A 12,368-nucleotide genomic window follows, 5' to 3' on the forward strand; every position below is an offset into this window, starting at 1 on the left:
ACAAGGTATGACACCCCCTTTGTCTCTTTTGGTCTTCATCAGGAGCATGTTGGCTATACTTGGCTGTTTACTTTTTATGTACATTTCTTTTTTTTAATGTTTTTATTTTATTATTTATTTTGAGAGAGTGTGCATGTGTGAGCGGGAGAGGGGTAAAGAGAGAGAAAGACAAAGAATTCCAACCAGGCTCTGTGCTGAGAGTGTGGGGCCTGACATAGGGCTTCTCCCCAGGAACCTTGAGATCATGACCTGAGCTGAAATCAAGAGTAGGATGCAACGGGGCTCCTAGGTGGTTCATTCGATTAAGTGTCCCATTGGCTCGGGTCATGATGATCGCAGTTCCTGAGATCGAGCCTTGCCTTGTGTGGGATTTCCTCTCTCTCTCTCTCTCTCTCTCCCTCCCTCCCTCCCTCCTCCTCCCCTGCTTGCCCATTTTCTCTCAAAATAAATAAAAAACTTAAAAAAAAAAAAGAGTAGGACATTTAACAGACTGAGCCACCCAGCCCAGGTGTCCTTATATACAGTTCTGAATCAACTTATCATATCCATGAAAATCTGTGGTGATTTTGGCTACAGTTGTACTTACTATCATAGTTACTTTTGAGAGACTTTATGTCTTTATTAAACTGAGACTTCCTGTCTATGAACTTAGGATACCTCAATTTGTTTTTCTAATATATTTTAATAAAACTTTAGAATTTTCTGTCTGTCGATCTTGCACATCATTGGTAAGTTTTAATTTTAGGTACCTTGCAGTGTTGGATGCTGTTGAAAATGGTGGTTTTAATTTAAGTGACATGTTCTAATTGTTTATTGCTGGTGCACGGAAATATAACAGATTTTTGTATTTTGACTTTATGACCGCTATCTTTGCTAAGCTCTGTTTCTTAAGAGAATTATTTTAGAAGATTTAAAGCACCTACAAAGGTAAAAAAGAAAAATATAATGAATCTTATGTACTGATCACTCAACTTTAACAGTTACCAATTTATGGCCAGTCATGTTTCATCTATGTCTCCACTTATTTTTCTTCTGTATTACTTGAAGCAAATCATATACATCATATCATTATTATGTATTTATCTTAGTATGTCTCTTAAAAAATAACTTTTAAAAACCATGGAGTCCATTATTACACATAAAATAATTAATAGCAATTGAACAAATAATAATTAATTGATATCAAATATCTGGTCAGTATTCACACTTACAATTTATAGGTGTCAGTTTTTTGTTTGTCTGTATTATGTTCCAGATAAGGTCTACATATGACAGTGACCTGATGTCTTTTAAATCTCTTTTAATCTTGAAGCTCCCCTATTTTCTTTTATTTTTTAAATTTGTAATTTATTTGTTGAGGAAATTAAGATTTAAACACATTTTTCAACATTTATTTATTTTTGAGAGATAGAGACAGAGCATGGGTGGGGGAGGGTCAGAGAGAGAGGCAGACACAGAATCTGAAGCAGGCTCCAGGCTCTGAGATGTCAGAGCCTGATGTGGGGCTTGAACCCATGAGCTGTGAGATCATGACCTGAGCTGAAGTCGGATGCTTATCCGACTGAGCCACCCAGGCACCCTAACGAAATTACATTTTTTATCCTGTAGAGTTTCCCACAATTTGGATGTAGTTGATTATGTTCCCATTGTATGGTTAAATATATTTGTTTGACCTAATATATTTTTTGGAAATTGGTAATTGGATCTAAAAGCTTGATCGAATTTAGGTTGAAATTTTTTGGCAAAGCTATAGCATAGATGGAATGTTTTTCCATCAGGAGGCCTTGTGCCTCTTGTTTTTTGAGTGTTAGTGGCCATCAATGTTCAGTTTCTCCAGACTTTCTAATTCCGCCCCCCACCCCACCCCCAACGGCCTAGACTAAATTATGCTTCAGAAGCAAACAACCCTTAAATCTCAGTGATGTGCAGTGAGTGTTTATTTCTTAATCACACTACATGTTCATTGGGAGTTAGCCACACTTCTCCTCATCTTCATTCTGCAACCAAATATGAAGTAGCAGCCCCTATGGCATATGGTCATAATCTTTGTCAATACTTGTTGCTTGTTTTACATTTTAGCTATTCTGATGTGTGTCGAGCATTTCATTGTGTTTTTCTTTTCTGTTTCTTTGATAACTAACAAAGTTGAGCACATTTTGTGGATAATCTGGTAGAGGTGTGTGTATGGGTGTGTGTGTGTGTGTGTGTGTGTGCGCGCGCTTGTATGCCCATTTTCCATTGTGTTGTCTTTTTCTTATTGACTTGTACTAATTCATATATTATGGATATACTCTATTATTTATTGTGTCTTCTAACTTTTACTTGCCTTCTTGGACGCTGGGTGATCTCTGATTTTGAGCTCATGGTTTCCTCTTAATCTGTGGGAGGCCTATAGGTCTAAATATGTTCAACTTTCCTTCCAAGAGGATTTTCTTTTGCTTCTCCTAGCGTACAGGGAATGCCACTGGCCTAGGACCCCTTCAGACTTTCCTTAAGGGTTGGAGCTCAGCAGAGGTTCGAGTTGATCTATTCTCTGCACCTTGGGGCTGGTCCAACTGGCTTAGGTTTGTGAGATCAGGATTGCTCTTGGTATCCGCCCTTAGGTTGGCCTCACCTGCCCGGCTGCCCTTGCTCTCTACCTCTCCAACTGCCATTCATGGCTTTTGCTTATGTTTTTCTTTTTGGAAGTCTGTAATGCTAGAAATAGAAGACTTTTCACTATTTTTTACATGAAATACAGACATAAAATATTTTTTTAATTTCAGAATTTTCTAAGGATTAAAGACTTAACTGGAAGAAAGAAGTATTGCTTTCTTACTCTAAAATTAAAATATATTCTAATTACATATGTGTACTATAAAGTTAATGTTTAATTTTAGTGCAAGAAGAAATCTCAGAGGTCAATTTTTTCTGTAATTAAAATTTTTCAGGTTAGGTTCGGAGAGGCGAAATGAGTTAGCCAAGTTATTCAGCTTGTTAGTGGCCAGGACTAATACAGAGCTCTTCAGACAGTACTATATTTTTCCCACTAAACTGTGATGCTCTTTTAACTAACTAAAATTGCCTATTATGCATTTAGTCTGCCTTTTTCTTTATGGAAGCTTTTTTTTCTTCTGCAAATTTTATATAGTCTTTAGAGAATTAAAATTTCTTTCCAAACTCTTTAGTGTTAAACTCAAATATGCCACTATCCATATAACCAAAACTTGCTGTAAAAGTTTATTGCTGAACTCATAGAGTGAATTTTTCCTTTAAAACAGACTTAAGAAAGAATTAGAACTTTGTAAGGAAGACGACATGCAAAGTGCTTATGAAGCTCTCCAAACAGAAATAGAATTTCTGGAGTTGGTAAGCCACCAAGCGATTCTTTAACGTCTGTCCAGTATTATTGTACCCATTGGCGAGAATTGGCTTGCCGGGAGACATATCGTCAATCTAGTGGTTTGCCCTTCACATGGATTTTCACTAGATACAAAAATTAAAACTGCACCAACGAACCAGGCTAAAGTCAGGATCTAAGTCAGTGAAGTCTTTTGAGTTCCTGGAGAGTTAGGTGCTACATAAAGCAAGTTCTCTTCAAAGCGAATACATACAATTTCAAACTAAGTTTCAAAAAAATTCAAACCTGACCTCACAACATTCCCTTGACTGAAACAGTTGTTAGAGGATTAATGCACTGAAGGATTTTAACTATCATAATGCTTAAAAGCTTTTTGTTTTTGATAGGCACAAATTATACTTTTATTATATTTGATCTTAAAAGTTTTTTATTACAGATTTTTATGATCTCAAGAACTTTGGATTCAATTATTGGAAACTTATTTTCGGATTGTGTGGGAGCACTTTAAATTGCTTTTAACCTCTTTGGTTGTTTATAAAATGAATGCAGTATTTGCCATGCTCTATTTTAATGGAAGACATATATAGCTAGCTTTAGAATATGTTAAAATGTCATTTTAATTTATTACATTTTGTTTCATATTTATTTTCTGTAAACATTTCTTTTAAAAGTGTTCCAATAGCTTATGTTAAGATTTAAATTTTTTATGAAAATTTTCAAAAATAAAATTGAGAAAAGCCCATTTATTGTTGTGCTAAATTTACATGAACTTTATGGAATTCCTTCAATAAGAATTTCATTTTTCCTCATGAAAAATTATTATATTTTTCTTTTCAGACATTGGCACAGAAAGATCTTCAGGAAAACAAATAACTTGTGGAGAATTGACCAAAGCTATCCAAGGTTTGATCAAAGCACCTTAAAATCAAATCCTGTGACGGATACACAAACAGTGCCCATTATAACAGATTTTTGTGGAAAACGTGAGGTTCTGAATGTTCAAAGTTGTTGATATCTAGAATTGGCATATTAGCATTTTTAAAATGTAATGTCTTGTTACTTGCTGGAACTTTAAAGCTTCTTATGGGATTTGATTTTGTTTCTAAAGGAAGAAAAAGGGACAGGTGGATATTGTGCTCTCCGCTTCTTATCTCTCCTGACCCTTAAGCTGATCTGTACTTTGTGATGTTCATTCTTTATTGCAGTTTACCTCGGGTCTGGTCAAACACCGGTGGGGAGAAACGATCAGATTATTGATCCCATTTTGTCGGTGCCATTTCCCCTAACAAAGATGCTCACTTTCATTTTAATCCTTCTCTAATCTTTAACATGTCTGTTGACAGAAGTCTTCTGAGGCCTTTCATCTGCAAAAGCCAGTTTTCTCCCCTTTTCTCTAGATATTTTTGTAGAGTTAAGTCTGGGGCTCCCGCGGCCATTTCCCAGCGTTTTGTGCCTGCTGTCCTCTTCCCAGTGCCGGTGTTGGTTAGAATGAAGTAAGTCATCCACCTGGGGAGGTGCATGATCTCCTTATGGCCATCAGGATTCATTTCACTGGTGGACTGAAACATCGCAACTAAAACTCACGTTTGGATCAAACGTGGTATTTCCACCAAATTTGCAGCAACACATAGCTTCCTACAGTTAGCAATCCTGCCTAGGAAGGTGTATTTTTCACTAGTTTCTAAAAAAAAGTGGATGGAAATTGCCCAACGATGCCCTAAACTGTGGTGAATCAGGGAGGGGAACAAAACCTATTTGGGGATATATTGCAAAGTTCGGAGTGCAAATGTTAGAATCATGTTTTCTTTTGTGGCTGTAGTTGAATTAGTTTAACATCAAATATGAGATGTTTACAGATGTCTTCTATCTACCGACAGTGAGGTGGGCTAGTTTCAGGGCAAGTCCTATTTTGGTATAGTTTTCTGTGTATGTTGTTTTGTACTCTTATTTTTTTTAATTAGTGAAGTTAAAATTCTCCTTTGAGATGTGTAGCAGTTGCCATCTGTTTAAGTAATTTGCATTTTCAGAAGTGATTTCTTATTTTGATTCCTTAAATATTTGATAGTAAATTATTTTTGCTTAAGAAGAAAAAAATTAATGGTACCAGGGAGTTGCTTCCTATTTTATATGCAAATATAAAGCGGAAAATGGTTATTGGGATTAGTCGTGACTTCAGTTTTGTCTTATTTTAGTCCATTTATCTATCTAAATTCTAAGTCTCATGAATATCTACTTATTAAATGTGTATTCTATTATTAATATGCAGATTGAGCTTACACATAAAGCCTCTTACACTTACCAATAATTTTTGTTCGTTATTGGTTTTGTAGCTAAATATTAATGTAAACTACAGATATGCCACTTATTTGCATAACTAACATGCAATGACATATACGCAGAATAAACTCTTACTGATACAACTATCTTTTCATATGTGTATCATCCAGAATGTCAAGATTAAATATTCACTAATGGAATCAGGATTCATATGAACTGAATCTGAGAAAAAATGGAAGATGCAGTATTTTCATTATTTCAGAATGCTTAAAATGCATATTTTAAGATTTAAGGTAATTTTCAAACAATCAAATGAATATTTTAGTGTTACATGTTAGAGTAATTCAAAGCACTACCCATGTGATTCCAGACAAAATAACTGGGACTTTTAGAATCAATGTAATCAAAGGAAGAGTTTTACCAAACAAAGGAAATACAACAATCAATAGAGATCACAGTGTACTAAACTGAACTGTACTGTCAAAGTAAAATATCAGTAGTAGATTTGGTCAGTTTTTAGTTTTTTTAAGAGTTAGTATTCATAAACCCCATAAGTAGGATAAATAACTGAAATTTCTGGGTAAACATGTGTCTCAGACTGACTTTAATTATTCTGGAAGCAAGACTTTGGCTATACAGAAAGGCAGTTTTTAAATGAATGCTCATTCATTAAGTGAATTCACTAAATTTTCCTTGTACTGATGTACAACCAAAGCTCAAATTAACCCAGAGTAACAGTGATCCTGCTCCAAGGTTCTGGGCACGCCACCATAGTTCTTTACTGTGACAGAAGTTCTTCCAGAAGCAACTTTTTCATTCTCAGCTCTCTGTTGGGGATAATACGAGGATGTATAGATACTTTGCTGCATATTTTTCCTGCTGATTAATGGCACTATTTGGCTAGGGGAAAAACGGCAACAAAATTATAGTATGTGGAGCGTGACCACTAGACTAGAAATTCCTTTCTTCCTTCCCTGGCCTAATTATTGAAACAGAAGGAAAAAAATCAAAGAAAAGGAAAAGCTTTAAGGTATGGAGAGTCAAGAAGATTTCTATACTACTCATTGTTTTATCAATAGCAGTGTTTTCTCTTATAAGAGAAACAAAAATTGAGGAGTACTTTGTCTGCTTGTCTTTTTCTCCTTGAACCTTGAAAAACTATGATGAGATGGTTAAAAGTGCTAAATAAGGTTCAAGTCATAGAATTATGATGAACTGCAATCTAGAAATGTCTTAAAACAGAGGCAGTTGGGATTGGTAATTTATTGTAGAGTGGATATTATACTGTGAGAAAATCTACTGAGTCTCTTACCAGAAGGGTAATTCTCAGCTGGCTGGTTGCAGATGGACGGATAGCAGGCACTGAACAGGCCCTGTTCTAAGCTTACACGGAGGACAAAGTCCCTTTCTATTTCATACCAATCAATCATACATAACTGTGTCACATTATTATGAATAAGTCATTTATTTGCAGCCCAGAAAACAGTAGCAGTGCGGTGACATGATTAGAAATAAATATGATATGATTTTTAATCCTGGGTGTACAAGGGTAAGGTGTTCTGTCATTCAAATATTTATTTCTAGCATAACATTTGAAATTTGGAGTTGTCCAACGTTCTAAAAAATATATTAATACTTGAAACAGATTTTGTTGAGGTCAACTTCTGTGTTTCTTCATGACTCTTCTCTCCTTTGTCATCCTGAAAAACTGAAATGAAGCAAATGCATTTGCCTTTCGGAGTCTAGTTCAGAGCATTTTCTGTCAAGGGAATTTTTTTCAGGATGTGAACTAAAAAAATGAAAAAATTTTTTTGTCATTAGCCTGAAGCAGGGATTAAGTCTTGGAGTTTTGTGGCCCTTTTATCTTAAGACAACAGATATTTTTTTTTTTGATGGAAGAAAGGGGAAGATGAAGTTGTATTTGAAAATGTCAGAGGTAGGAGTGTATAGTTACTTGCATTTGTGCTTTCTAAACATTATATTTTCAAGTTAAGTAAATTTCTGCTTGGCCAACTAATGATCTAATTATCCTGCCGGCAAAGAAACTTTTTTTTTTAAGTTCATTTACTGACATTTGACCAAATAATATGGAGATGACACAGACTGATGTATGAAGGAAATAATGTAATAATTCTCCCTGTTCTATAAGGGAGTCTCGGGATTTCATTTGTTTATTTGTTGTTGTTCATTATACTGAGGGTCATGTTCATTAAACATGAGGAAACATTTTGCAGGGTAATGCTAGTTGTAAGGACATACTTACTTTGATTGGAGGAAGAAAAAGGAAGCATTACAAAGAAAGCCATGACTGACGGTAAAATGCTCTCTCCTTGCTGCTGCTGTGAAAAGTATCAAGAGCAAAGCTGTCAGAACTGAAAGCTTATTTAAACAACTGCTTTTGATACATAGCACATTTATCTTTAAAAGACCTTTATGAAATTGACAGCACCAGAATTCAAATGTCTAGGAAAATAAAGAGTAAGTAAAAATGTGAAATTAATAACAATGACTGGTATAAGTAGCTGTGCAAAACAAGGCCCACAGAGTGGGAGACAAAGGATTGTATTCCTCTCTTACAACCAGAAAAGCTATACTACTCTATTAATTCTAAGTTAATTATTTTCATACTTGTAATAAATTGTCATTTTAATTAGTTGGTAAATAAAATCTTGTTAAAATAAAATCCTCTTAATCTACATTGAATAGATGCAAATATAATTACTAATGAATATTTCTGGATATGGCTTTGTGATTGCTGAGAGAAAGTATTTGCAAATTCAAACCACCATTACATGGTTTACATGGTGTGGTTGTTGACAGTTTTTGTGGACTTTACACAAGAAAGCTTCTGGTTGGGAATGGGTGACATGGGAGTGATCCTGAGGTCAGCGCAATGTCAGCTCTAGAATCTATTGCCAATTAAAATTTGTAAAATATCAATGTTGTATTTATAGAAATAATTTTATCCAATAAAATCAAATCTCTTTATTGAGATTCTAGTTGGAAACTAAACGTATACCCCAGTTTTTGCAGGAGGAACTGAGATTTTGATTGATAATCTGATTTGTGTGAGGTCACAGAGGGCAGTGGGTCTCTTTATTTACATTTTAATTGCTTGGGCTTCAGTACCAACAGCCTTAAAAATACACTGCTTTTGAAAATTTGCTTATAATAAAACCTTACACAACAGGTAAATATTAGAATATAAGAGAAATTTGAGAATCCCTTAAAACACCTTTTTGGACCAGAAAACATCGATCAGAATCTGTGAATCTAAATCATTAGCTAAGAATATCTTTTACACTCCATGAATAGAAAAGGGCAAATCAGTATAAAACAGACTCAATTCAAGTGTTACTGAAAATTTACCTCCCGGATATCGCTTGAAATTAATATCTATTCATCCCACTTTATTATACTTTCTACAGATGTATTTTTTTCAGTGCTACCCTGTGGTCATTGATAATTTAAGGTGATAACCTAAGGGATGGCATCTTCTTAAAATATCAAATAATAAGTGTTATATTCATGTTTCAGTACTTGCTAAGGCAGGATTGTGAACTAACAGAAAAACTTCCAAAAAGAGCAACATATTAAAGAAACTCTGATTAGCCTGAAATTAGCGCTCTTGTTCATTTCTTTCTGTTCCCCTTCTGTTCTCCCATCCATCCATCCCAACTCCTGGCAACCTCTCAGAACTCGTATCACGCCACTCTCCTCCTTGAACATTCCTCTCCAGACACACTGGGTTTTTTGCTCCCCAGATAGGCCAGGCTCACTCTGGCCTTGGGATCATTTCAGGAACTGTTTCTCTTGCCTGGGATGCTCCTCCTCCTGATCTCTTTATGGTTTTCTGCTCTGTCATTCTGGTGTCAACTAAAATGTCACCTCCTCAAAGAAGCCCTCCTTTAAACAGTCGATCTAAAGTAGTCACATGTTCACATTCAAGTTTAATGCTCTTCATACTACTTGTCATTTCTGATATCTTTCTTGTCTTTTTTTTTCTTTCCTGTTTCTAACCACTGAAACACAAGTTCCATGAGGGCAGGGGTATTACTTATATGTCATTTTTTCTTCTCAAAGCCTGGAACAGTGTTGGCATTTAGGAAGTGTTCAATAAATGTATGTGAAAATATGGCTCCTTAATTAACGTGTTCGTGTAACCCATATTTATTAATTGAGAATTTGAACATAAATTATTGATTCTCTAGTTAAAGAAATTAGATTCATTTATTGTTGATTCTTTCCTGGCTGATAGATTCTTACTCTATCCTCTCATTTTTTACTCTTTCTGAGCTTATGTTTACTTAGCTAAAAATTGGCAGTAATAATGTTTGCTAATTTCAGAACCTATCTTTGTAGAACAACCAATAAAAGCGTTGAAAAGAAACTCGAAGAAAATAATGATTCCATATCCCATCATGGAAAAAGTTTGTAGGTCTCTAAGTGTTTACTTACAGCTTTCTATTATCAAGCTGTTGATTGGCAAGTAATGGCTTTGAATGCCTACTTTCCACCAGCTACTAGAATAGGAAGTGAAAATTGTAAGTTGCTTGCAAGCTATGAATGTGCATTAGAATAGCTTAAAAGCATTATTTCTCCATGGTAATAGAAAATTTTGAAATGCACTTGCTTCTGACTGTGATTTACTCGCTCTTTCTGGTCTGAAATACAGTGTTTAAGCAATCTTGGTTTTATGCAGCACCATATTTAGAAAAATGTATGAGTGCCATCTGCTGGATTTCTTTGGTACTGCCTTGAACAAGATGAGCTAAAAATGGAGGAAATTTGGGAATGACAAATCCTTATAAACAAGTGATTCTTCCTTTCTCCTTTCTTTCCTTCCTTTATTCCCTCCTTCCCCCACTTATGTAGATATAGATTTTAAATCTCTATCTATAATTTTCATTTGTTCCATATATAATTTTCAAATATGTATTTGATACTAATTTTCAAATTAGTATGACATGTATCCTACAGAAAATGTAAAGTTTAAGGGCTGTAATAGTGAAACTTTAGTAATACTACTATTTCTACTTTTGCTAACATTAAAAGAACCTAACTTATTTAATCAAGACATCTTCTTTATTTTTGAATTAAAAAATATATAACTTGTGCTGTGACACCGCATGAAAAGTTAGTGTAAAATTAAATTGATTGTTTATATAACTTCTGAGTTTGTTAACCTTTGTTATTTAGTGTTGATCTTTAATCTTCAAAGATTCACTCATGAATTGGTGGACCACCAAATGAAGTGCAGTCATTCTGTTTAAGATCTTTGGCAATTGACCTGCCCATCACCTTTATCACCAGATATGTGTTTTCTTTAAAGCTTTACTTTAAAATTCCTGTCTCCTTGTCATTGAACATCTACAGAATTCATGTTGTTTCAGGAGTTAAGTGATTGAAATCGTTTCTAGCACAATTCTGTTGACGAAGGGAAATTGGGGTGAATCTCTGTTGACTCCAAGAATGTCCTAGTTGTTGAATATTTGACAGCATTTCATATGACCAGTCCACCAGCAGGTCCTGTTGTTTCCGTCTTCAAAATATTTATAGAATCTGGGGAGCTCTTGCCATCACAACATGGCTACCACCCTGACGTAGTCTCCCCGATAACCTGCCTTTCCTTTCTGCTTTTTCTCTTAGTGCTTATCCTATTATTCTTATTAGTTATAAATTCTGTCGTATTCAGTCTTCCAGACTAGAATACATATGCTTCATTAAGTTAGAGATTTTTGTGTCTTTCACTGCTGTCTCCCCAGTGCCCAGAACAGTGCCTGACACATAGTATGTATTCAAATAGCTTATTTCTTAAATAAATGGATTTAGTGTGAGTGATTTTCCTCGTCTCACATTATAAATCATTTAGTAGAGATACATTCTTGGCGCTGCTGTTAGCTCAAAATTATAATGTCCAAGAAAGTATAATCTCTATCGTTTAAATGCATGCAGAATATCACTACATTTTAAGGTGAAAAATTAGCACCTACTACACAAGAAATCATGATAATTGTAGTATGGGACCAAAGGTGACGAAGATGCGGTCTTTTTGCTTACAGAACTTACACTTCTTCCTGAGAATTGTTGTTGTCAAGTGACAAAACAACTCAGACTCAGAGCTGCTAGATTTACTCTTCAGTTAAATAGGAGATGGATTTAGTTGTGTTGCATTTTGCTGTATTTTCTGAGGGGCGTGGGTTAAGCTTGGCAGAGATTCTTGAAGAGTTCGGTGAATTTCCTGATCCGTGAACACTTGATTTGTGTGTGGATTGGCGTTAGAATCCGAATTCAGAATTCCATTTTTGATCTCTCATGCTAGGTGGTTTATATAAACCATCTCTGCTCTTCACCACTATCTTGGAAGATGGTGATGTCAGTGATTGCTTTATAGCCAAGAAACCAGAGGTTGAAAGCCTGAGAAAATTACCAAGATAATGCAGTGACAGTTTCCAGGCACATTTGAACCCAGGACTACCTAAATTCAATGCTCTCTAATAAGTGCTATCTTTCCCAATTCATAAAACGTAGCCTGGGTTTAGAAATGCAACAAAGAGATGTCTTGTTTTGTTTTGTTGTGTTGTGTTATGTTTTCGTAGATGCAGAGAGAAGTTAACCAGGTACCAGGGCTGTTTAAACTGCCTCTTCTCCAATGGTGGCCACTGCTTCCTCCTTCCCAGCAAGTGGAGGTCATTGGAATAAGAATATTCATTCCTTTCAGATATTGCCCAAGTGTTTCTTTCTCTGCCAC

The 12,368-nt window shown here is 35.2% G+C and overlaps 1 protein-coding gene across 3 annotated transcripts in view; it reads left to right on the forward strand.

Moving 5' to 3' along the window:
• Positions 1-12,368, forward strand: part of CCDC172 (coiled-coil domain containing 172) — a 72,309-nt gene that overhangs the window by 53,505 nt on the left and 6,436 nt on the right. For 2 of the 3 annotated variants that reach the window (XR_009252659.1, XM_058697879.1), the window contains exons 8-9: positions 3,261-3,348; positions 4,178-4,243. Coding sequence is in view for 1 of the 3 variants with exons in the window: in XM_058697879.1 (XP_058553862.1) it covers positions 3,261-3,348; positions 4,178-4,213 (124 nt within the window). In the remaining 2 variants the exon portion in view is untranslated. Of the gene's footprint in view, positions 1-3,260; positions 3,349-4,177; positions 4,244-12,216; positions 12,307-12,368 lie in introns of all 3 variants that reach the window. The other variant, XR_009252660.1, reaches the window with a different exon arrangement.

This window comes from Neofelis nebulosa, chromosome 13 (genome assembly GCF_028018385.1).
Source record: "Neofelis nebulosa isolate mNeoNeb1 chromosome 13, mNeoNeb1.pri, whole genome shotgun sequence".
In the NCBI taxonomy this organism is placed as follows: Eukaryota; Metazoa; Chordata; class Mammalia; order Carnivora; family Felidae; genus Neofelis; species Neofelis nebulosa.